The 24,173-nt window shown below is 45.5% G+C and overlaps 1 protein-coding gene across 6 annotated transcripts; it reads right to left on the reverse strand.

Moving 5' to 3' along the window:
- Positions 1-212: 212 nt before the first annotated feature.
- ZNF346 (zinc finger protein 346) lies at positions 213-24,157 on the reverse strand. Of its 6 annotated transcripts, XM_047778028.1 has the most exons (8): positions 23,931-23,971; positions 23,055-23,268; positions 16,591-16,694; positions 15,958-16,050; positions 13,793-13,937; positions 9,514-9,747; positions 3,861-3,954; positions 213-1,603 (listed from the first exon to the last, which is right to left on the reverse strand). In XM_047778028.1, the coding sequence occupies exons 3-8, from the start codon at positions 16,684-16,686 to the stop codon at positions 1,516-1,518; spliced, it is 750 nt and encodes a 249-aa protein (XP_047633984.1). In that variant the 5' UTR covers positions 16,687-16,694; positions 23,055-23,268; positions 23,931-23,971; the 3' UTR covers positions 213-1,515. The 6 variants fall into 6 exon arrangements, with proteins under 6 accessions (XP_047633984.1, XP_047633983.1, XP_047633982.1 ...); XM_047778027.1 differs by lacking the exon at positions 23,055-23,268 and having other exon boundaries at positions 9,514-9,699; positions 23,931-24,157; XM_047778026.1 differs by lacking the exon at positions 23,055-23,268 and having other exon boundaries at positions 23,931-24,157.
- Positions 24,158-24,173: the final 16 nt, after the last annotated feature.

Genomic DNA, 24,173 nt, shown 5'->3' on the forward strand with positions numbered 1-24,173 from the left:
CCGTGAGGCCCTCTAGGACAGGGGTAGGTGGATGAGCAGATGAGCTTACATTGAATCAAGGGAATCAGAGTTGCCAAGAATCTGGATGTCTGTCTCCGTCCCAACTCCTAAAATCAGTATTTGGGGTGCTGGAAGTCTGAGTGCGGTGAAGGTGAGGGGTAAAAACACACATAGTAGATCTAAATCTCAGGCCTGTTAAATTGCAATCTGGGTCGTGGGAGAAATTCTTTATTTAGATGCTTCAGTGATCAAGAGACAGAACATAAGCACACGCACGCACACCCACACACGATACGGAAAGGCATTTACAAGTGAAGGGATAGGGAGTGTTGGGAGGAGGTCACGAGAGCAGCCGCAGGCTTCTTTGACCCAATGAAGAGGGATCTCAGATGGTGACCCTCCCTGGAATTCTTGTTTGAAAGCTACGAGGTAAAGTCCACGCCCAGTGAAATCCCAGGCCATAAAACACAGTAGTGTTAGAAAAGTCTAGCTGTGGGGAGAGGGAAACATCACTGTGGAAACTTACGCCAGCTCTCCTTTCTTCTCCTGAGCCTATCCTGCTCCTTGGTACCCAGAATCTCCTGGTGGATGGTAGGGGAGGACTAGCACCACAGCAACCTGGGCAGGTGGTTTGCTGCAAGAGGGGAGAGAGGGCTGGCAGGGCCGAAGGGCAGCAATTAACCTCTGAGCGTGCTGGCACAAGGCAGTTTGCCTTTAAGGGTAGAGAACCATCCGCAAATTTGCATGTGGGGACTTTCCCATATGACTCTGGGTCAGAGCACCTCTGATAGAGGAGGGGAAAGGCCCCTATTGGAGCTTTCCATGATCCCAATGGGTACTGAGGCCTTCAACTCTAGTTTGTCCCCAGTTGCTGCAGATCCTTAGCACCATTCAGGAACCGTAGAGAAGGTGGCTAAGAGGGATAGCAATGCTCTGCCAGGACTGTCACTGCTTCAGGAGGAGACTTCACAGTGGGCAGAAATCTGTACAACTGGCCAGCATCTGATCCCAAGCTAGGGAAAGCTTGAGCCTTTTGCGGGGAGGAGGAGTGCCAATTAACTCCAAGCCTCCATGCGGCAGCTACTTCCTTCTGCTCTAGGCTAAGATCTGGTGAGAAAGCTCCATTTCACTGGAGATGCCTAGAGCCTAGGGAGAGCTCAGTTCTTTAGCGGCAGGGAATGGTCAAAAATCGACCTGCAGAGGAAAGACAGGCCTGGGGCCTCATGACATAGAGCCCAGAGGAACTGGGGAAGGGAAAAGGCCATCCTTCAAACTATCATCCTGGGAGACCCCAAGTCCTGTCAAGATCCCAGCTTCTCTTATCCTGACCTACAGGGCTTATTCCAAAGGGGAGAAATGGGGTGGATTTGCCTGGACAAATCAGAGGCTGTCTGTGGTCCCCTCCTGCCTCAGGCCTATGCAATCTCCAGGTGTAAGAAAGGAGGAAGAAGGAGCCATCATCACAGGAATCTGGCTCACGGCTGGTCCAACCTGGGGTGCTGGACAGAAACACCTCTAGTCTTCCAAGGTGGTTGAGTCTTTCTGAATGGGTTGCCTTTGCATGGGAATCTGGCCCAGAGGTGAAGCCATTGTTTTTGGTGACCTGCAATTTGAGAAGGAACAAGGACACAGGGTTATTTTGGGGCAGCTGTGATGGGACTCCAGGTAGCTTAGTCTAATGATAGTACAGCTCTTTCAGGACCTTGGGGTAATAAGCAGGGCAGCTCTCCTCTACTGAGGGCCACTGCATGCTAGGCACAAGGCTGGGAGTTTTGCTTCCAGTATCCTATTTCATCCTCATGTTAATTCAGCACCCCCATTTTACATACGAGGAAACTAAATTCAGAACATATAAGTGACCTGCCCATAGTAAGTGTCTTTTAAGTGTGGTAGATTTAGGACTGTAGCCCGTGCTTTTCCTCTATACCAAACCCGTAGGCAGGGCCCTATATGACCCGGATGGTACGGAATGACCATTCTTCCCTCACATGGAATGTAAAGTGGCTCTCCTCTCACTGTCTTGCTAGTATCACCTGACACTGTCTTATTTGTTTAAAGATTTGTTTAGGATCTACTTCTACCACCAGAGGGGGATTCGAAGGATCAGGCTGTTAACGGCAATGGTCTTGGTTCCTACTGTGGGTCCAGGACCCAAAACAGGGCTTGGCATGTAATGGGTATACAATAAATATTTGTTGAATGAATGAAAGCTTATCTGTAATAATTCCCTTTATTGGTACTAGAACTTCACATATATTATCTCTAACCCTCACATCATCCCATAAGGTGAGGATAATGAGCTCCATTTGGAAGTGGCAGAGCAAATTGAATGGGATTTGGAGTTAAAGAGGTTTGAATCCTGTGTCTAACTCCAAGTAACTATGAGATCCTGGGCAAGTCACTTAACCTACCTGACATCAGGTTTTCCTTGAGTTCTAATTCAGAGCTGCTGCTGCAAATTAAATAAGATTAAACTAGGTGTTCAATAAATAGCACTATAATCTTACAGAGCCTCTTTGAGGTCCACTGACTCACCTAAGGTCACATAGTGGGAAAGGGTAGGAAGAAAACAGTAAAATATTAACTTTTTCAAGTCTGGGAAGCCCCAGGGGAGGACTCTGGCTGGCTCCAGGCTGTCTGCCAAAATTGCACTGGTCAAGTTGCAAGGGAGGCATACTGAAACGGAGGGAGACCTAGGCTGAGTTGCTACAGCTTGTCTCAAGCCCATGCCTAAGGGGAGCTTTCTAACTAAAGACCTATATATCAATACAATGGAAGATCGGCCACAGTGTGGGAGAGGAGACTTTGGGCACAGCAGAGAGGACCAAGGATGTTTTGACCCCAACACTGTACTTCTACCACCTTTAATTCATTCATCTGTGTAAGCAATGCAGAATCAATCACCAAAGTCAAAGCAATCATTTCAGCAGACTTGCCTGCCTGAAACTGCTTCCTTGTCTGTAAAATGGGGATAGTGGCACACAGTCCACACTACAAGTCCCCTTCAGAGAGGAAGGGGCAGAACCAAGTGGGCCCTTGCCTGTTCATATCTCCTGGCACCCCAACCTCCCCATCAGCATGATGCCCTGGAAGAGCATGCCGTGAACCAGAGGAGCCTCAGTGTGGATTATGGCTCTGCCTCAGAAAACCACTCTGAATGGTGGCTGCCTATATGTAAAATCAGAATAATAATCCCTTCTTCTCAGGTTTGTTGTGAGGATTACTTGAGAGAATTTGCTTGGTATATGGCCCGCAACAGACCAGGAGATCAAAGAATGTTAGTCATGTTCAAGATTATCATGAACAGATGACTTTGTTCATCTCTTCCTTTCAAAGCATTGTCACGATCTGTAATTACTGGTTGTTTACTTGCTTATTGTTTGTCTCTTCCATCAGAGTGTAAGGCTATTCTGAGAGCAGGGTCTGGGTCTGTCTGTCTTGGCCACCACTCAGGGAGGGTTGGTAAAAATTTCATTAAAGAACCTGGTCGTATCTGGTAATAACCTGTAGAAGGAGCTCTTGCCACAGAGTTGATGGCAGTGAAACCCAGCATCTTTAGGCCAGTGATGGGGGAGGGTGGGGTAAAGCTCCCTAGACAGATGGCTAACAGACAGAAAATCTAAGTACTCTTAGGATAGCACCAAGGAAATCGTTTATGTTTCTCTACTAAAATCTCCAGCAGGTCTAAAGGCTGGGGAGAAGCTGAAGGGAGAAGAACTCACAGAGGAAACACTTCTTTCTGTTAACTGATTGAGCTTCTATTGACTGAGAAAAGACTGCCAGGATGGAATGGCTTTGTTCTGATTCCAAAGCCCTGAGCTCCTGCTGCAGACCCTTGAATTTCAAAGTTGACTACTCACTGGTTCTTGTGTTTGAAGCCGCTGACATGAGCTTGGTACTGTTCTATGGAGTTCAGCACTATCTTACATGTCTTGCAGGGGTAGCCCTTTCCGGCTGAAACACATAAAAGTAAAGATGTTAGTTATCCAATAAGAAGGAACCTGGGGACTGCTGCTTTTGACAGTATGTGCAAATGCCCTTCTGAAGATGGATAGGTGGCATGAGATGAGATGGTTGGCCCTGAAAAGAATCCCAGAGGCCTCAATGCTCAGGGGGCACATGTGTGCCTATGTGTTCCCTGGGGCTGAGGACCCCCTCATTCCCAGCATCACACCTGGTCCAGAGGAACTGTCTGTTAAGCAAATAAAAGACTAACAGAACAAAGAGGGGGACACTTGGTGTAACTGTCTGACTTGACTGTGCTAAGCAGCCACATTAAGGATGCTCTTTGCTAAGAGATCTCTGGGAAGGTGCCACTCTCCTCGGGGTTGCAATAACAGTAATTAATTAGAAGACCTGTTATGAGAATCAATCTGTCTCTCTAACATGGGGCTCACATACCAGGGCTGCTCCAATGACAAAGTGGCCTCTCTTCACATGGTCTAGCAGAGTAAGCACGCGTCAGGAGGGAAGACAGGGGGCTGGACTGCTGGCTCAGCATTCCTGTGACCTTGGCTAAATCCCTCCCCCTTTCTGATCCTCAGCTTTTCTTGACTATAAACCAATTATACCACAGCCATAACACTTACAATAAAATGCAGCCATTATTTACCAAGTGCCTGATACAGGCCATACACTTCATGTAATTTTGAGTGGCACTCATAATGATCCTGTGAAAATCATTCTCATTATTCTCTTACAGAGGAGGAAAATAAGGCACGGTCATCTGCCCAAGAACACAGAATTAGTAAGTGGCAAACTCGGGCTTGGCTGACTACAAAGGCTGTACTTATTGCAGCATGCCAGGTGCTGGCTGTGCAAGACAGGCAACTGCACACATGACTTTTGCAGCATTTCTCTTTTTTTGTCTTTTTTTTTTTTTGCCATTTCTTGGGCCGCTCCCGCGGCATATGGAGGTTCCCAGGCTAGGGGTCTAATCGGAGCTATAGCCGTCGGCCTACACCAGAACCACAGCAACGCGGGATCTGAGTCACGTCTGCAGCCTACAGCACAGCTCACGGCAATGCCGGATTGTTAACACACTGAGTAAGGCCAGGGATCGAACCCGTAACCTCATGGTTCTTAGTCGGATTCGTTAACCACTGAGCCATGAAAGGAACTCTTGCAGCATTTCTGAATCATCTGTCACCCTAAAGTCTCATCAGTTCTGGAGTGAGATCACCTGGGTGCAAATCCCAGCTCTACCATTTGTTTCTTTTTCCTTTTTTTGGCATATAAAAGTTCCTGGGCCAGGGAATGAATCTGAGCTGCATCTGCAATCTACACCACAGCTGCTACAATGCCAAGTCCTTAATCCACTATGCTGGGCCAGGGATGGAACCTGTGCCACCAAGACAATGCTGGATCCTTAACCTGCTATGCTACAGGGGGAACTCCCCCGCTCTATCGTTTCTTACCTGCAGGATCAAAGCCCAACTACCTAAACTCTCTGGGATTTGATTTCCTCATTTGCAAAAGTAGAGCCTCTCTGAGACATAGGTTCCTTACCTATAAAACGAGGTTAAGGAGTTCCTGTCATGGCTCAGTGGTAACGAACCCAACTGGTATCCATGAGGACATGGGATTGATCCCTGGCCCCGCACAGTGGGTGGGGGATCTGGCATTGCCCTGAGCTGTGGTGTAGGCTGGCAGCTGCAGCTCTGATTGGACCTTTAGCCTGGGAACTTCATATGCCATGGGTGTGGCCCTAAAAAGATAAATAAATAAATAAATAAATGCAAGATCGTGTTTAAAAAAAGGGAGTTAATATTAGTATCAACCTCACAAGGTTATTATGATTCAAATAAAAGCAACAGGCACATAGTAGGTGTTCAACAAATGTTAGCTTTTATCATATTAGGATTTCACTCTTATGAGAACCATGAGTCATGCTGGCAAAGAGGTGACGATTATCTTTTTTTTTTTTTTTTGGTCTTTTTAGGGCCGCACCTGTGGCATAGGGAAGTTCCCAGGCTCAGGGTCAAATCAGAGTTGTAGCACCGGCCTACACCACAGCCACAGCAACGCAGGATCTGAGCTGCATCTGTGATCTACACCACAGCTCATGGCAATGCTGGATATCCTTAACCCACTGAGTGGGGCCAGGGATGGAACCTGGGTCCTCATGGATACTAGTCGGGTTCATTACCACTGAGCCACAACGGGAACTGGAGAGTATCTTTTTTTTTTTTGCCATTTCTTGGGCCGCTCCCTCGGCATATGGAGGTTCCCAGGCTAGGGGTTGAATCAGAGCTACAGCAGCTGGCCTATGCCACAGCCACAGCAATGCCAGATCCAAGCAGTGTCTGTGACCTACACCACAGCTCACGGCAACGCCGGATCGTTAACTCACTGAGCAAGGGCAGGGATCGAACACGCAACCTCATGGTTCCTAGTCGGATTTGTTAACCACTGCACCATGACGGGAGCTCCGAGAGTATCTTTTAACCAGTCTTCTGTGGCAGCTACAGCTACTGAGAACACCATCAAATCTCTTGTATCCCAATAGGCTAGCCAATGTTCCCTGCTACATTAGTTTCTCTTGTATCTTCGGGTATTTCCTGGATGACACATCCCATTAAAATATTTAAGGGGAAAATTATTGTAGTCAGAATTCCCGACTTATTTATTTATTTGGCTGTGCCCATAGCAAGCAGAAGTTCCCAGGCCAAGGATTGAATCCATGCCACAGCAGTGACAATGCTAGATCCCTAACCTGCTAGGTCACCAGGGAACCCCATGATCTTTTTTAGACATTGAAGGCCAGAATTCATAGTTCAACACTATGCCAAATTTTGGATACTTATGCCCTTGGAATCTTACAATGCTGCGAGATAGGTGGTTATCTCCATTTTTCAGCAGGAAACAAGCTCAGGGAAGTTAAATGGTTGACCTGAGGTGAGAGCTGCCCTCTGGTTCATGAAGCTCCTGTTCTCCCCTCTGCAGTTTTTGGGACCCTCCTATGTGAGGTGTATCTCAGCACACAGTTTACTGATCTGTAAGCTAGATTCAAATCATCATTTGGGGCAAGTGAACAGAGACACACACTCTTTCCAAGGCCGTGGAAGGCTTTCCTGTATCTACATTTAGTGGACAAAGTGGGTGCTTAGGAGGCCTCATCATAACTGACCTCTCAACAACACCTGACAAAACCAATGACCCCTCCTTTCTTCAGTCTCCTGGCCCTAGGCTTTCAGCATGCTGCACTCTTGATTTATTTCCTCTGCTGGCTCCTTTTCAGTTTCTTTGGCTGTCTCTTATTTGATCTCCACCATTTAATATTGGCTTTCTAGATGGCTCAGTCTTGGTTTTCCTTCTTTCTTAAAAAATTTCTTCTTCTGGAGTTCCCGTCGTGGCGCAGTGGTTAACGAATCCGACTAGGAACCATGAGGTTGCGGGTTCGGTCCCTGCCCTTGCTCAGTGGGTTGGGGATCCGGCGTTGCCGTGAGCTGTGGTGTAGGTTGCAGACGCGGCTCGGATCCCGCGTTGCTGTGGCTCTGGCGTAGGCCCGTGGCTACAGCTCCGATTCAACCCCTAGCCTGGGAATCTCCATATGCCGCGGGAGCGGCCCAAGAAATAGCAACAACAACAACAACAACAAAAATTTCTTCTTCTTATTTTCATCTGCACCTGCAGCATGTGGAGATTCCCAGGCCAGAGATTGAATCTGTGCCTCAATTGTGCAACGCTGGATCCTTAGCCTACTGAGCCACGAGGGAACTTCCTTTTTATTATTTTATATCATGGCAAAATAAAAACATCAGAAAATTTACCAGTGGGGAGTTCCTGTCGTGGCTCAGTGGTTAACGAATCCAACTAGGAACCATGAAGTTGCGGGTTTGATCCCTGGCCTTGCTCAGTGGGTTAAGGATCTGGCGTTGCTGTGAGCTGTGGTGTAGGTCGCAGACGTGGCTCAGATCCTGTATTGCCATGGCTCTAGCATAGGCTGGCGGCTAGAGCTCCAATTAGACCCCTAGCCTGGGAACCTCCACATGCTGTGGGTGCGGTCCTAGAAAAGACACAAAGAGAAAAAAACAAGAAAAAAAAAAAAGAAAGAAAGAAAGAAAAAAGAAAAGGAAAATTTACCAGTGGAAAAGAGATATTAAGGGAATGAGCAGGGTGGGATCAAGTTATATAGGGGTAAGAACTGGAGCAGAGGAAGGTCAGCTGCAAGAGCACCCAGAGGTATGCCAGCTGGATGCTATGCTGTGAAACAAGGCTCTGAGGATCTTGGTTCTAGTTTCCAGATTCCTCAGCATACGGGACTGATCCTGTTAAAGGGGCAGGCACTGCCTGTATATGGGAATAGTAAAGAATATTAGTTGTTCCTTTCTGATTTTGAAGAGGTTTGCAAAGCAGGGTCTTTCCTGTCTGGCTTCTATAGGCACTGGAGAAGCAATACTTGGCACCCTGCTAGAGGGATCTTCCCCTTGCATCACAGTTACTGCTTGCACTCTTCTCATGTGTCAGCATGGCCCAAGGACAGCTTGGGCTATATGGCTGCTTTGGGGTTTGGGGGGTTGGCAGAGAGATATGATCTTCCCCTTGCTCATATGTGGTCTGGAACATTTATGGCATCTGGGTGTTGACCTCTCCAGATTTTGGGAAGACCACAGATGCTCTGAGCAGTAGCTTCCCTGAGGCCAAGTTTGTACCTGGATGCCATGAGGGTCTGGTGCTGCATCTCTGTAGCCTGGGGAGGAAGACTTGAGGACCAACACCAATGCGCACATAGGCTCCACAGGACAGGGACTGTGTCAGTTTGGGTCACTACTATACTCCAATGAGGGAACACAGCAGGTTTTCAATAAATATTTGCTGACTGAAAGAGAAAAGAATAATCACTCCCTCTGGGAGTTCCCACTGCAGTGCAGTGGGTTAAGGATCTGGCGTTGCCACCGCTGTGGTGTAGACTGCAGGAGTGGCTTGGATTCAACCTCTGGTCCGGAAACTTCCAAATGCCTCGGGTGCAGCCATAAAAAAAGAAAGAAAAGAATTGCCCCCTCCCCATACTTATCACAGTCTGTGAGTAGGTGCTGTGAGAGGAGGGATCCTGAGGACAGTATAAAATCTGGTGGAGGCTGCTGAGGCCTTCGCACAGGAAATGTGAGTGACAGGGAGTTTAAATCCTAGGTTGCAAACTGGTGGCCTTTGCCCCAAATACAGCTTGCAGGCAGGTTTCACACACAGGATTTAAACTTTTAAAAATTTAGTTGCATATTTAAAAATCTGGAGAATTCTTATTCAAGTCTGGCTCCTAGATTCTTTCGAAAAACTGGAAGATATGGTAATAACTGCCCAGGGTTGTCTGGGAGAGGCCTGTAACTCTTCAGCTGATCCTATCCCCTCCTGGCTCTTTCACATATTTAAATTTCCTGTCTGGCTTCTATAGGCATTTGAGTTTGCAATGCCTGCTTCGGAAGACCTCAGGAGGCAAAGTGCAGCTGTGGTGGTCTGGGGAGCCCCAGCAGTCAAGCCCTGTTCCAGCTCTGGGTGTAAACAGGGCCCCCTTACCTGATGAGTCAGTGACAGCAGGGTCGGCCAGCCGCCCGTAGTGTGCCATGAGTTTGAGCTTGGTCTCCTGTTTCCTATGTTTCTTGCCCACATAATGTTGCTGAGCCATGACAGGGTCATTGAAAGTTGCGTGGCAGAGGCTGCAGAACTTGTCTGGGTCTATCATCTCTCTATTCTGGTGCAAGGCTAAGGTGGAGGCCACAAGGAAAGGGTTTGTAAGGCGTTTCGACAGAGCTGCGGCGAGAGAGTTCAAACAGAAACAATGAAAAAAACCAGAAGGTACCAGTCTTTCGAGTCAGCTGAATGCAAAGAAAGGCTGGGTCACTAGTTAACCACACATGCAGATGTGGTGCTGCCTGTGTGACTCATACAGTGAAAGCCTCCTTTAATTGAGAAGATATGGGGGAGCCCAAAGACCAAGCTACTTTGTTTGGCAGCTTTACTTTAGGCACAGGAATCCTGATTTTCTCATATTCTGAAGAGGCTCTGCACTTCTGCTATCAAGCTACCAAATTATAACAGCTTAGAGATGTGCTTGCAGTCTTTTCGTCCTTCAGAATTCCCTAGAACTTCACAGCAAATGGGAGAAGAAGTTTGGGTGTTTTATTCCCATCCTCAAAGTACCCCAGTTACAGATCTGGAAGCCAGTGCCCAGATGTAGAAACTGTGGGCCTGGAGGGTCGTTTAGAAAAGGCACCATACTAGGGAGGCCTTTGGGGCTATCCTGTCTTCTAGGCTGAGTGGGGGAGGGAGGATGGCATTGACATTTTGTTGTGAGCTTCATATATATATTTCCTCTTCTGGTACTCAGAACTATACCATGAGGTGGGTATCATTTTGCCACAATACAGAGAAAAACCAAGGCTCAAATGGGTGAAATGACTTACCAAGATCACCCAACTAATGAGTGGATCTGGGTCTGTGTGACCCCAAAGACCATGCCCTCTCTGCTATGCCAGGCTGCAGGCTGAGTATGTGGCAGGGTAACATGAGGCCACAGCCCATGCTTTCACCTTCAGTAAACATCCCTGGCTTGGTCCATGAATTCAGTCAATCAGAGTCTGGTAAGGGTGTAGGTGTAAGCCTCCTGTGGGCCAATATGTGTCCTGTGCTGACTGCAGGCTGCACTGCTGCCTTATAAAGGGGGTGCCATGACTCACCACGTGTCCACCTGGCCAGAATGGCATCAATGTAGCAACCACTGCTTTAAAAATGTGGCCCCACCAACAGTGGGGGTGAGGGTGGGGCTCAGCAGCACTCACAGACAGATGCTTTTTCATCTCTGTTCTACTTCAAGGGGGAAGTTTGGAGGATTTTCCGCAAGCCAAAAGAAACTTGCTGGATCTTCCCACAATGGTTTTCCACATAGGGAATCCCAATTCCCCTGGCTACTGATTTTCCTTGGTCACTGTTTTAGCAAGTCACTTGAAAAGCAATGTACATGTTGTAGAATATTTAATAATATGAGAAAATATTCAGTATGTGGCATTGAGCGAAAAAAATAAAAGGTCATACAGCAAACTGTTTCTTACGTCCTCAGTTCTGTAAAACAACAAAAACTATACTGGTGATATATGCAGAAAAAAGACCAAAAGCATTGAGTAAAAGGGTGCTTTTCAGTATTTTACAACTTTTCTACATTGAATGTAGATTTGATATCAGAAAAGAGGAATTAATGGTCATTAAAACATAAAGGTCATTTTTTTTTTTTAAATGGCTGCATCCGTGGCACATGGAAGTTCCTGGGCAGGGATTGAATCTGAGCCACAGCTGCAGCAACGCCAGTTCCTTTAACCCACTGTGCCTGGCCAGGGATCAAACTTACATCTCCGCAGTGACCTGAGCCACTGCAGTTGGAATCTTAACCCACTGCACCACAGCGGAAACTCCTAAAGGTCATTTCTTAAAAGAATGAAGAGAAGCATCAGAGGTGAATGGCTAAGTATAATTGAAGGAACCACATAAGGGACATCCAATAAAAAAGAGAGTTATGGGAATCGTTCCTCAGAAAATAACTTGAAACATGGCAAGAGTATTTTACAAGGATGTCTGCTGCAGTGTTATTTATAAATACTAATAAAGGAGAGGGGGGAAAAAACGTAAATGTTCACCATTAGAGGAATGGTTAAATAAATGTGGTCTGATGGGATACTCATAGTTATTAAAAATGTTTATGAAAAAGTTTTCAATAACATGGATAAATATGTTATATCAAATGAAAGGCATATACAGGAAAATTATACACGTTTGGCCATATAGTTATTAAAAGATATGTGCAATCTATATGTGTGTACTGGTATTTCAAAATGTTACCAACATGTTAATGGTGTTTCTCTCTTGGTAGTAGGATTTGGGTGATATTTTACATAACTTTTGCATTGTTTGAACTAGAACTAACAGTAATGAGTATGCATCATTTTTATAAAAACAATAAAGTTAAAGTAATCTTTGCTTATATACATAATCTAGATATACATAAAACAAATATACACACAGATATACACACACACACACAACAAGAGATTATAGGAGAAACAGTACTCCAAAATGTTAACAGTGGTCATCTTTGGTAAAATTATGGGTATTTTCCTTTCCATTTATCTATATTTTCTACATCATGTTTGTATTACTTTTACATTAGAAAAATGTTTAATTTCAGAAATATAGTTATTTCTCATGTAATAGTTATTAAACTCATGTAATAACATGGGAATGTGCTTAAACTACAAAATTAAAAGTTAAAGCAGGATACGAATGGTACATGCACTATGAGTACAACTATATAAAAACAAATCTGTCATGTGACAGGGGCCAAAAGTAGATATGGAAAATAAACTCTTGAATATGGCATCTTTGGAATGGGCACATTCCAGGAAATATTTCCCATTTATGGAAAGATAATGTCATATAAATCTAACGATAAGTGACCTTATAAAGTTCTGTCTTAAGCTAGTTTCCCTTGGCCTAATGTTTAACCTTTTTGGTACCATAAATGGTACCAACACTGACTTTAAACAAAAGCAATCAGTACAAATATAACTTAATTATGAACAAGCGATAAGCAAGGCCAATGACACACTCCAGGTGGTGGATGCTTGACCACTTACTGCATTTTATGTGGGGATTCCACTCACTGGCTATCTTGATGATGGCAGTAATACTGTAATAGGGACTATCATTTACCGAGCATCTATTATGTCCTAGATTCCTTATAGATATTATTTCATCCTTATAACCTATGAGGTAGATAGTATTATCAACATTTTATAGGTGAGAAAACTCAGGCATGAAGAAGTTAAGCCATACAGATGGTAAAAAATAGCAATGCCGGGATTTAAAGTTGAGCATCTGTGACTTCAAAGTCCACATCCTATTGTCTCATAGCTGGAATATTAGATTTGGGTGAGATAAGAGAGTGTAATTATGAGTCATTTTAACCCTATCTTCAAAGCCTTCCAAAACACGGTTGTCCTATTTTTATAATATAGCAGTATAAAAAAGGACAAGTGTTATAGACAGCATAGCCGACTTTTTGGTCCAAAATAAAGAGAGAAGCAAAAATTACCAAGAGAAATATGAAACAAAAATCAAAGAACTTCCAGTCTTGACTAATTGCAGTTAGCAGAGATTAAAACTCCCAAAAAGTCAGGAGTTAATGAAAGTGAAGGCTGAGCCTCATTGGTGAAAAGACAAAGGGGGCTATTAGCGAAGTCACTGCACTGGGAATGAATTCATGGCAGCTGCAAACAGTTTGGGGGGCAGTAGTGGCAGCACTGAAGTATTCAGCTTTGAAAGGCAAGTCCTTGTCTTGAGTAGAACAGACAGCTTCGAGGATTAAAGTGAGCAGGGCATAACCTAAGCATACAAAAAAGACACTGCTTTAGCTTTTAACTTGGAATGCATGGTAATAAGGGCAGGTGGATGCTGGGAGGGGAAAAATCTAAGTGAGAGAGGCAGAAGATAGAATACTCTCTCGGTGTGCATAGCCTGGAGGACTTTGGCATTCCTGAGTTATAATTATTTGTCAGGACAAAAGCTCAGGGCGAAGAGGCTTCTATGAAGAAAAACTGATATAACCAAAGATAGGGAGGTTAGGTGAGCACAACTCTGATGCTGCATTTCAATGAAGCTGGGTCTACTTTGATATTTTTAAGGGCTCTCAAAAGCAGTTCAACCTCTCCAGGTCTGTGGCCCCAGTGAGCATTTCTGGGAGCACCTGGCATTGGTGCCTTGAGGACGGGAGGGGTCCCGATATAGCACCACTCAGGAAAACCAGTACCTTCCACCTTAGTGGATTGCTGCTTCAGCTTTAAGTTCTTTGCGTGGGTCTTCCCCAGGTAGTGCGACTGGGCCACGACAGGGGAGGAAAAGGTCATGTTACAGATGGGGCAGCACTGGTTCTTGTCTTTGCTTCTGCTGCTCTTCTGGTTAGGAGAAAGAACACAGGTCTGATCACGCCACTGCCCGGCCAGAAAATCTTCAATGGTTCCCCACTGCCCACAGGAGAATGGGCATTCAAGGCCCCCTTCACACACTAATCCCAACCTACCTTTCTGGATTCTTCGCCAGCTACTTCATCCCATGCTCTACTCACCATACCCCATTTTGTTCCCTGCTGCTTCCTTGTTTTACTTGGGCCATTTCTGCTGCCTAGAATGATTTTCCTTTCTTTCCTGCCTGGCATATGTCTGCTTAGCCTTCAAAGCCCAGATTAAATAACACCTCTTCTGAGAGACTTTTACTCAAGAAAATTACTCAGTAAACAATTATCAAGCCACTTTTTGTGATTATTCCAGGAAGAATTAATCCTGTTCTCCTTCTGTATTCCTGGAGTGCATTAAATAGATCTCTATCATAACACTTGTCACCCTAAACTGACAGTGTCACAGCTTAGGAGACCCTTCTGTGAACTAAAGTGCAACGTTTGGGCACAGACCCTTGGACTTTGTTTCCTATCCTTAGTACCCTACTGGAGTCTGGCACACAGCAGATGTTTGCAGTTTGTTGCACGGGCAGATCAATGATTATGATCAGGCTAGAAAACAATGTATTTCAAGCCTAAATTAAGGGCTCCCAGCCTCTCTCTTTGGTCTGATCTCTGAATAAAGTATACATTCTAAGATAGCATTTTTCATCCTTGGTACTCTTGACGTTTTGGGCTGGATAATTCTTTGTTGGAGGGGAAGGGGCCCATGATCTCATTTGAACTATTTGGCCACCCTGAGAGTTAAAAGAACAAAGATATAAAGAGGTGAAGTGACTTGTCCAGGGTCATAGAGTTGTTCTTGTCTTTCTGAATTCTAAATTATAAGAAGGACAACCAGGGGATGAGTCCAGTACATTTGGAGAAGGATAAGCAAGGCCCTTCCAAACCTGTGGTCACTATAATAGGGAGGTACAGTTTGTAGAGTAAACTCTTGCCCACTGAGCATCCACTAGGAAGTGAAATTTTACCTTACAATATCCTAACAGTAGAAGGTATTACATTCATTTTATGGGTGAATAACAGAGAAGTTAAGTGACTTGGCCAAAATCACTCAACCAGTATGTTGCTGAGCTAGTCCTGGGACCCAGTCTGCTGACTTCTCATCCCATGATGTCTGCATAGCCTGCCTTGGAACAAAAATACTGGTACACTTGAGGGATAGGGGTTGTTTCTGCATAATTCTCACAGTGTTTTTAAGGCAAAAAGTGATTTACATCTTGATCAGAGCAGGCATTTGGAAAAGTGTTCCTTCCACTTGTTTATTCCATTCATGTACTGCACTCAGCTCTTTTCCTCAGCTCTTAAGAAAGCAAGCAGCCTGGCTTTCTCCCACTTTCTTGAGCGGGGAATGGACAGCTGTCCTACTCTAATAAACCAGTGGGTGTAACACAAAACAATGGCTCTATTTCCTGAGCCTCTACTATGTGCCGGGCTCTGTGCTGGGTGCTTTTATAAACCTTCCCTCATTTTAGTTTGAAAAAATCCTAAAAGGTAGTTGATATTAACCTCCTCATTTTTAGTCTTTTTTTTTTTTTTTTTTTTGCTATTTCTTGGGCCGCTCCCGCGGCATATGGAGGTTCCCAGGCTAGGGGTCTAATCGGAGCTGTAGCCACCAGCCTATGCCAGAGCCACAGCAACGGGGGATCTGAGCCGCGTCTGCAACCTACACCGCAGCTCATGGCAACGCCCCACTGAGCAAGGGCAGGGACCGAACCCGCAACCTCATGGTTCCTAGTCGGATTCGTTAACCACTGCGCCACGACGGGAACTCCTAACCTCATTTTTATAGAGGAAGAAGTCAAGGCTCAGAAAAGTCATGAGACTTGCCCAAGTCACATGACAGGGCGGAGATTTGAAGCCAAGTTGATCTGACTCAAAGCCCACGCTCTTTCCACCACACCAACCTGCCTGCTGGCTTCATCAGGAATCGAGCAGTCTCAACATGTCAGCTGGATTACCTGATCTGAGTCTAGCTTCTTCGTTTCCCCCTTTAATGTCTCCATTCCATGGATTGCTAGGTATCTCTTCACTTTGTTGGCATGTTTTTTGCTCTGTAAGAACCCAGGAAAAAGATCAAAGATAGCCAAATGCCATTTCATATCTAAGGCACTCAACAACACTTACTATTTTCATCTGATTCATCTTCACAAAAACTTCTGAGGAGAGGGTGGGGGAAGAAACCTAGTTTATTAACCTTGTACAAGGCACTTAAATCCTGTCAAGTCTAATCTTCACAACAATTTATAGGAAAATTATCTTCACCTCTTATAGATGAGGAAACTGAGACTGAAGATAGTGAGGTTTCTTGCCCTAGATGAGTAGCAAGAGTTGTGATTCAAACACAGGTCTATTTAAAGCTGAAGCACATACTGTCTACTGTACCAAGCTGCAGGGGAACATATAATGATCCTGATATGGATGGAAGAGATGAGACTGAAAAATTAAGTCAATCTTCAAGTCACAGCCAACATGCATGGAGGCAACATATGGGTGGCTAAGAAGGAATTAACTTCACTGTGCAAGCCAGGGAGAAGTGGTGGCTTGGCACTAGGTCTAGAAAATAAAGCAGTTCCAAAGGAACAAGGACATACCTGGTAGTGTGCCAGCTTCTGGGACTCAGAAATGAGCAAGGCGCAGCAAACCTTACACTGGGTATTGGTAAAGAGACACTGGTTCTTCTGGATCATGTGTTCCACTAAAGAGAGGAAAATAAAAAATCTTTCAGGGAGTTCCCACTGTGTCTCAGTGGTAATGAATCTGACTAGCATCTATGAGGATGTGGGTTTGATCCCTGGCCTCGCTCAGTGAGTTAGGGATCCAGCGTTGCTGTGAGCTGTGGTGTTGCAGAGTTGGCTTGGATCTGGCATTGCTGTGGCTGTGGCATAGGCTGCCAGCTATAGCTCCAATTCGACCCCTAGCCTGGGAATCTCCATATGCCGTGGGTGCGGCCCTAAAAAAGAAAAAAAGAAAAAAAAAATCTTTCAGTTAAAAACCTGCCCCAGGAGTTCTCTTGTGGAGCAGTGGGTTAAGGATCTGGAGTTGTCACTGCAGTGCCTTGGATTGCTGTTGCGATCCCTAGCCCAGGAACTTCATATGCCATGGGCACAGCAAGAAAAAAAAAAGGGAACCCCCCCCCAATAGCACCATTTTTGAACCGTGCCTCAAACACAAGCACTGAGTAATGGAATACTGTACCATTATATCGGCAAACCTCAGTCACCCCTCCTCTGCTGCTTTCATGACTTCAGCTACATTCTTGTGCCAATTATCATTTACTTTATCATTTCATGTAAGCCAACTCTTTTTTTTTTTTTTTGTCTTTTTAGGGCTGCACTTGCAGCATATGGAGGTTCCCAGGCTAGGGGTCGAATCAGAGCTGTAGGTGCCAGCCTACACTACAGCAACAGCAATGTGGAAACATCTATACGCTGTAGGTGCAGCCCTAAAAAGACAAAAAAAAAAAAAAAAAGACATGAGTTCTATCATGACATCGATAATCTGAAGCCAGGGCAGAGTCCAGAAAGCTATGAGGGGATGGCAAGCTCACATGTTTTACCTTCTACTCTAAACCAAAAAATGGTCAAGTTTCCCTGGAGGGAAGTGCTTGGTAGGGAACTCTGAAGGTGCTCCCCCTACTCCACAAGATCTAAAGCTTATTAAAGAAGCATTGTTGTCTGGCTGTATTTCTGCCTCTTAGGGTCTCTTGCTTATTTCCCCATTTTTCCCCTATACTGTTTAGTAAATATTTGTGAAAGACTTTGGGTGCCTCAGTTGTGCTCACAGAAACCAAAGGAAGTGGGTCTGTGAATACACCTGGGCCAGAGCTTTATTTATTTATTTAGTCTCTCCAGGGCTGCACCTGGGGCATAAGTAAGTTCTCAGCCTAGGGGTCAAATTGGAGCTGTAGCTGCCAGCCTTCGCCACAGCTACGCCAGATCCAATACATGTCTGTAAACTACATCACAGCTCACAGCAACACCGGATTCTTAACTCACTGAGCAAGGCCAGGGATCGAACCCAAGTTCTCATGAATACTAGTTGGGTTTGTTACCGCTGAGCCAGGAGGGGAACTCCTGGGCCAGAGGTTTTTAAAGGGAGGGTGAGAGATTCTTCAGCATGTGAAGCTTACAAGGGAAAAATGTTAACCCAGGAGTCAGAGTCCAGCCATCCCCTCTTCACCTGGAGAGGCTGGATTTTATTTTGTTAAAGGAGATGCTCTTGTCTTTCAAGGATATTCAGATTCTACCTCCCAAGACTAAATAGGGCAAGGATCATATCATTTATTTATTTATTTTATTTTTATTTTTAGTCTTTTCTAGGGCTGCACCCGCGGCATATGAAGGTTCCCAGGCTAGGGGTCAATTTGGAGCTGTAGCTGCCGGGCTACACCACAGCCACAGCAACATGGGATCCGAGCCACGTCTTTGACCTACACCATAGCTCATGGCAATGCTGGATCCTTAACCCACTGAGCAAAGCCAGGGATGAACCCACGACCTCATGGTTCCTAGTCAGATTTATTTCTGTTGCGCCACGACGGCAATGCCAGAATCATATCATTTATGACTTTGTATCCCCAGCATTGAATAAAATGCCTGACCCATAGAAGGGGCTTGGTGAATACCTGCTGAATGAATGAAATGCTCCTCTTTGGTCTCAGAGATTACACTCACACAGTTCACAAATAGGTACTCAGAATGCCTTCTATGTGGAATTCTCTTGTGGTGCAGTGGGCTAAGGATCTGGCCTTGTCATTGTAGTGCCTCGGGTTGCTGCTGTCGTGTGGTTAAATACCTGGCTTGGGAACTTTCACATACTGCAGGTGTAGCTAAAAAAATAAAAATAAAAAAAAGAATGCCTTCTATGAGCCTAGTGCTGAGGCCAAGTCAACAAATAAGAGTACAAAGTAAATAAATAAGCAAAATAATGAGAAATATTATGAAAACAAATAAAGTGGTAGAGAATAATGGGGGCAGTATAGTCAGTTAAGACCATGCATGGGAGGCATATGCCATAAGAAGGTCTGGGGGAAACAGTGCTCCAGCCTGAGACAGTGTCAAGTCTCTGCGGCAGGGATGAGTTTGGCATGTGCAAAGAGAAGAGAAGAGAAGGATAGTGTGGACAGAGTACAGTGAATGAGAGAACAGTGATAGGAAATGAAACCGGAGACACAGCTTGAGACCTACCAGATCATGCTGAATGAATATGAGGCCTTATAAGTCATGATGTGAACTATGGATTTTATTCTTAGTGCAATAAGAGGTGACAAGATATGGCTTACATTTTGAAAAGATTAGTCTGTTCGCTCTGACAGTAGACTGCATGGGAATGGGAATGAAAGCAGGGAGAACAGGGAGGAGGTTTTGTAGTCTTCTAGGCAATAGAGGATAGACATTTAGGCTAGGGAGATTGGCAATGAAGATGAGAAAAGTGGATGGATTTGGAATTATGCTCTGGAAGTAGATGTGACATCCAATTTCACTGATTGGATGTAGGAGGTGAAGTCAGAGAGGAGTCAAGGATAACTCGTAGTTTTTCTCTTTTTTCCTTTTTTGCCTGCCCTGCAGCATATGGAATTCTCAGGCCAGGGATCAGATCCAAGCTACAGTTGCAACCTATGCCACAGCTGCAGCAACAGACCCTTAACCCACTGTGCTGGGCCAGGGATTGAACCTGCATCCCAGTGCTCCAGAGACAACCGCCAATCCTGTTGTACCACAGTGGTAGCTCCAACTCCTAGGTTTTGAACTTGAGCAACTAACAGATGAGAACTGGAGGAGGGTGGTCTCGGAGGATAAATTAAAGACTTTTCTTTTGGCTATATTAAACAAAGGCCCTACTATAGCCTGAGGTGTGGCTGAGACTGTGTGGCAATGGGGACCTAAGAGGGCCCAAGTTAGCCACATACTCCTGGCCAACTCTGAGGTTATGCACTATGTACAGAAGAGATGCAAAAGGGCCTTACAGAAGGTAAAAGCCAAGGCTGACTTTATTTACTTATTTATTTTTAAATTTTTTGTCTTTTGTCTTTTTAGGGCCACAGAATATGGAGGTTCCCAGGCTAGGGGTTGTGCCGGCCTATACCACAACCACAGCAATGTGGGATTCAAACCGCATCTGTGACCCACACCACAGCTCATGGCAATGCCAGATCCTTAACCCACTGAGCAAGGCCAGGGATTGAACCCGCGTCCTTACGCATACTAGTTGGGTTCGTTAACCACTGATCCATGACAGGAACTCCTATTTATTTACTTATTAATTTATTTTTGCTTTTTAGGGCCACACCAATGGCATATGTAAGTCCCAGGCTACCGGTCAAAGTGGAGCTGTAGCTGCCGACCTACACCACAGCCACAGCAATGCCAGACTGGAGCTGCATCTGTGACCTACACCACAGCTCACAGCAATGTCGGATCCTTAATTCATTGAGCGGGGCCAGGGATCAAACCTGCATCTTCATGGATACTAGCCAGGTTCATTAGCAATGAGCCACAACGGGAACTCCAGAGCTGACTTTAAAATGGCCTGAACTTTCCTACCTACCCACAGATCCAGCTGCAGAGGACTGAGTCCTTATGGGCTCCAGGTATTTACTGAAGCACTGGCTGACCACTAAGCAACACAGACACGTGGAAGACAGGAATGATAAAATGAACCAAATTGGGAATATTTATTCTTAAAGTATTTAGCCACCAGGTAGTGGTTTTCTTGCAAAGTGTGAGGAAACTCTAACTTTTCCTTGCATGAAATCACATGAAGAGTCCTTGAGACTACATGAAAAAAGAGAGAGATGCCTGGCCAGCCTGTAATGCTGTTTCAGCTCTAGCCATCATGAGACTACAACTGTATAAGAGACCTTGAGTCAGAACTGTCCAGCCAACCCTTTCCTGAATTCCTGACTCACAAAATCTGTAAGAAGTTCATAATATTTCCCACAGAGGGAAACATAACTTACATGAATCATCAGAATTCTGAGAAGGTGGCCAGAAAGTTGCCCAGTTATCCACAAACAGCTCTAATCCAACTACCAATTACCAGAATGGGCAGGTTTCATATTGGACATTAAGTGCTTAGAAAAATCATTGGAAAGGCTGAAGGTGCTAGAGTTGAGCCTTCCAGAAATGTCTCTATGAACAATGCATAACTGTTTCAATAGGTGAGTTAAAGCTTCTGAGGCCTCCATTGAAGCCTTGCTGGCAGTAAGCAGCTTCCATTGTCACTGCGCATGCCTCTTAACCTATGAAGCTGTAGAACGGATGCAGGAACACTGATGAAGGAAGATCTCATAGTTCTACCACCTTTCTTATTTATTTGTTTATTTTATGGCCATGCCTGTGGCATATAGAAGTTTCTGGGCCAGGGACTGAATCTGAGCTGCAGCTACGACCTACCATACCTCAACTGCAGCAATGCTGGATCCTTTTAACCCACCATACCAGGGATCAAACCTGTGCCTCCACAGTAACCCCTACTGCTGCAGTCAGATTCTTAACTCACTATGCCACAGCAGGAACTCCTTCCATGACCTTTCTTGATAGTAACTATAGCCAACAGCCATAGGAATATGATCTTCACTGCATTTCTATCTTTCAGCTCTTATGAGAAGGCAACTGATTTACAGGATTTAATTTGTATCCCTACAGTAGATAAGCAGAGGATGGGGCAGAGGCGGAGAGATCTAGAATGTGAAGTACAGGGTTAATTTTCACAAGGTCAGTGAAGCAGAGCCAGTAAATCTAGCCTTATCAATAACTAAATTAAATGTAAATAGTCTAAATAGCCCACTCAAAAGGCAGAGATTATTAGAGGATTAAAAAAAGCAAGATCTATTCAATGAAAGTCTATTTAGCAATAAAAGGAATGAAGTTTTAATACACACTACAATTTGGCTTAACCTCAAAATATGCTGAGTGATGGAGTTCTGTGGTGGCTCAGTGGGTTAAGGATACAGCGCTGTCACTGCTGTGGCTTGTGTAGCTGCTGTGATGCGGGTTCAATCCCTGGCCCAGGAAATTCCACATGCCATAGGCACGGGCAAAACAAACCAAAACCAAAACCAAACATACTGAGTGAGAGAAGCTAAATGCAAAATACTACATATATATGATTTCATTTATACGAAAAGTCAGAAAAGGCAAATTTACAGAGACAAAAAAACTACTGGTTGCCTACAGGAGGAGGTGAAAGTGAAGATTTAATGTAAAGGGGCACAAAAGAACTAACTGGAGTGACAGAAATATTCTAAATTAGATTAGTGCCATACAACCCCATAGTTTTACTAAAAATCACTGAATTGTACAGTTATAATGGGTGAATTTTATGGTAGGTAAATTATAACTCAATGAAAGTGCTAAGAGAAAAAACAAAAAACCAAGTTGAGTAGGACTTGGTATTACAGGTTATCTACCTAGACCTCAGATAAATTATTGGACAAAGTGAGGAAAGGAGAGAAATGTTCAAAGTGACAGTGTGCACACACAGACAGTTCACTTTTCAGCACACAGATGCTGTGTTCTCTGCTTCAGGGTATGCCTTCTCTGTCCCTTGAGGACAAAGGTCACTTCCTCTTTGTGCACCTTCAACTCTTAGATATTCCTCTTTAGTGCATCCACTACATTATACTGCAACTGTTTGGTGTCTGCTTCCTGGACTAGACTACAAGCCCCTCAGGACAAGGACAGTATTTTCCTCATCTCTGCGGCTCTGAGGACAGCCAGTCTTGAGAACAGAGCAGGTGTCAGTGACTGTCAAATGAATGAAAGGAAAATTGCTGAGGTTGAGGGCAGAGGAGAGGCAACTTTGTGCTAAATACATTTGAATGTATGAGGATGAAGGAGACAGGCGCTCTATACTAATTTAAGGGTCAGACTGGACTAAGAAATACTCATCAGGGTATAGGTCTGCATACCACTCCAAATTTAAACATCTTCCTAGTCAAAAATTCCATTTATCCCAGGGCAATCAGTTCACAAGCAACATATTTACTTTCCAAAATTAGTCTGCTCAGCAAGTAAACAAGCCTTTAGAGAAATCTGATTTCCCTGCAGATTACCTGACAGGATTAGCACAAAGGCCCAGTTTGTGTACTTCTGGGTTAGTTAAGCAGATAGCTCTGCTGACTGTGAAGGGTGTCACACAGCGGGGTCAGGGCAGCTTTTTCCATCCTCCTTTTTCTACTCCATCTTACTGAGTGCCAAGTCAACCTGGGAAGCTTCAGTCCAGAAGTGGCCCCCTGGGTAGCCTTGTGTATCCTGTTCTCCACAACTCTGGGATACAAAGAAGCTGGAGTCAAAGTATATCCTGGTCAGGTTCTCAGGCTCCTGGCCCACATCTCTGAAAAGGGACCCAGCTGGTGGAGACAAGAGATATCAAGAAGCAGGGGGTAGGCCACGGCTCCGTCACCAAGTCCAGGAAGGACAATGGTGTAAGGCCTTCTAGGGCCCTCGGAAGTGTAGGGCATGAGAAGGGAGGCAAGAGACACTAGGACCGGGAAACCTGGAGATTGGGATAGTGAAAGGGCTAAGAGTCTGGCCAGGCGAGGAAGGTTCTGCAGATCTGAGACGGTGTTGACGGCACGCCCAGATGATTCCAGTCCTGGAGTTTAGGAAGATATGCGCTCTGGTGCATGAAGAAGGCGGGGGAAAGAATCCCACGCCCGAGCATGAAAAGGCCCTTGATCATTTGCACGCGATTCTTGGGGTGCCGCGGTCTCGATTTTCAGTGGAGCTACCCACGGCGCCCGGGCCCAGGTGGGGTGCACGAGTCAAGGGAGTCCCAAGGCGCGTCGCGCAAGGGGGCAGGTCGGGCGCCAGGGGGTGTGACCGTAGACCCGGGGGCTGATCCGCATTCTCGCCCCGCGCTTCCGCCACTCCCGAGGAAATGAACAGGCGGGCGAGGGGATTCCTGCCTCTGAGACCCCCGGACTCACCTGCCTCCCTCCCCACTGGTTGGGCCCCGGACACTGCTTCCCAGAGGCGGCGCGCCCTCTCGCGGTCGAAGCGCAGCGCATCCAGCTCCCGGCCCTCCCGCTCCTCCGAGCTGTTGTATAGCTGGGCCAGGCCGCTGTCCGCTGCTTCCACCGAGCCCAACGCGGGATACTCCATCTTCCCCGCAAGCTCTAACCTGCCGATAGCCGCTCAAGAACGTGGGTCTCGCGAGATGTGGGTGGGAG

This window comes from Phacochoerus africanus, chromosome 4 (assembly GCF_016906955.1).
Source record: "Phacochoerus africanus isolate WHEZ1 chromosome 4, ROS_Pafr_v1, whole genome shotgun sequence".
Classification (NCBI taxonomy): domain Eukaryota; kingdom Metazoa; phylum Chordata; class Mammalia; order Artiodactyla; family Suidae; genus Phacochoerus; species Phacochoerus africanus.

Coding starts and splice junctions, on each gene's coding strand:
- ZNF346 (XM_047778026.1), bottom strand. CDS start 24,105: ATGGAGTATCCCGCGTTGGGCTCGGTGGAAGCAGCGGACAGCGGCCTG. Junction 16,695..23,930: donor ACCAGTGGGGAGGGAGGCAG/GTGAGTCCGGGG, acceptor TCCTCTCTTTAG/TGGAACACATGATCCAGAAG. Junction 9,748..13,792: donor GCAATCCACTAAGGTGGAAG/GTACTGGTTTTC, acceptor CTCTCGCCGCAG/CTCTGTCGAAACGCCTTACA.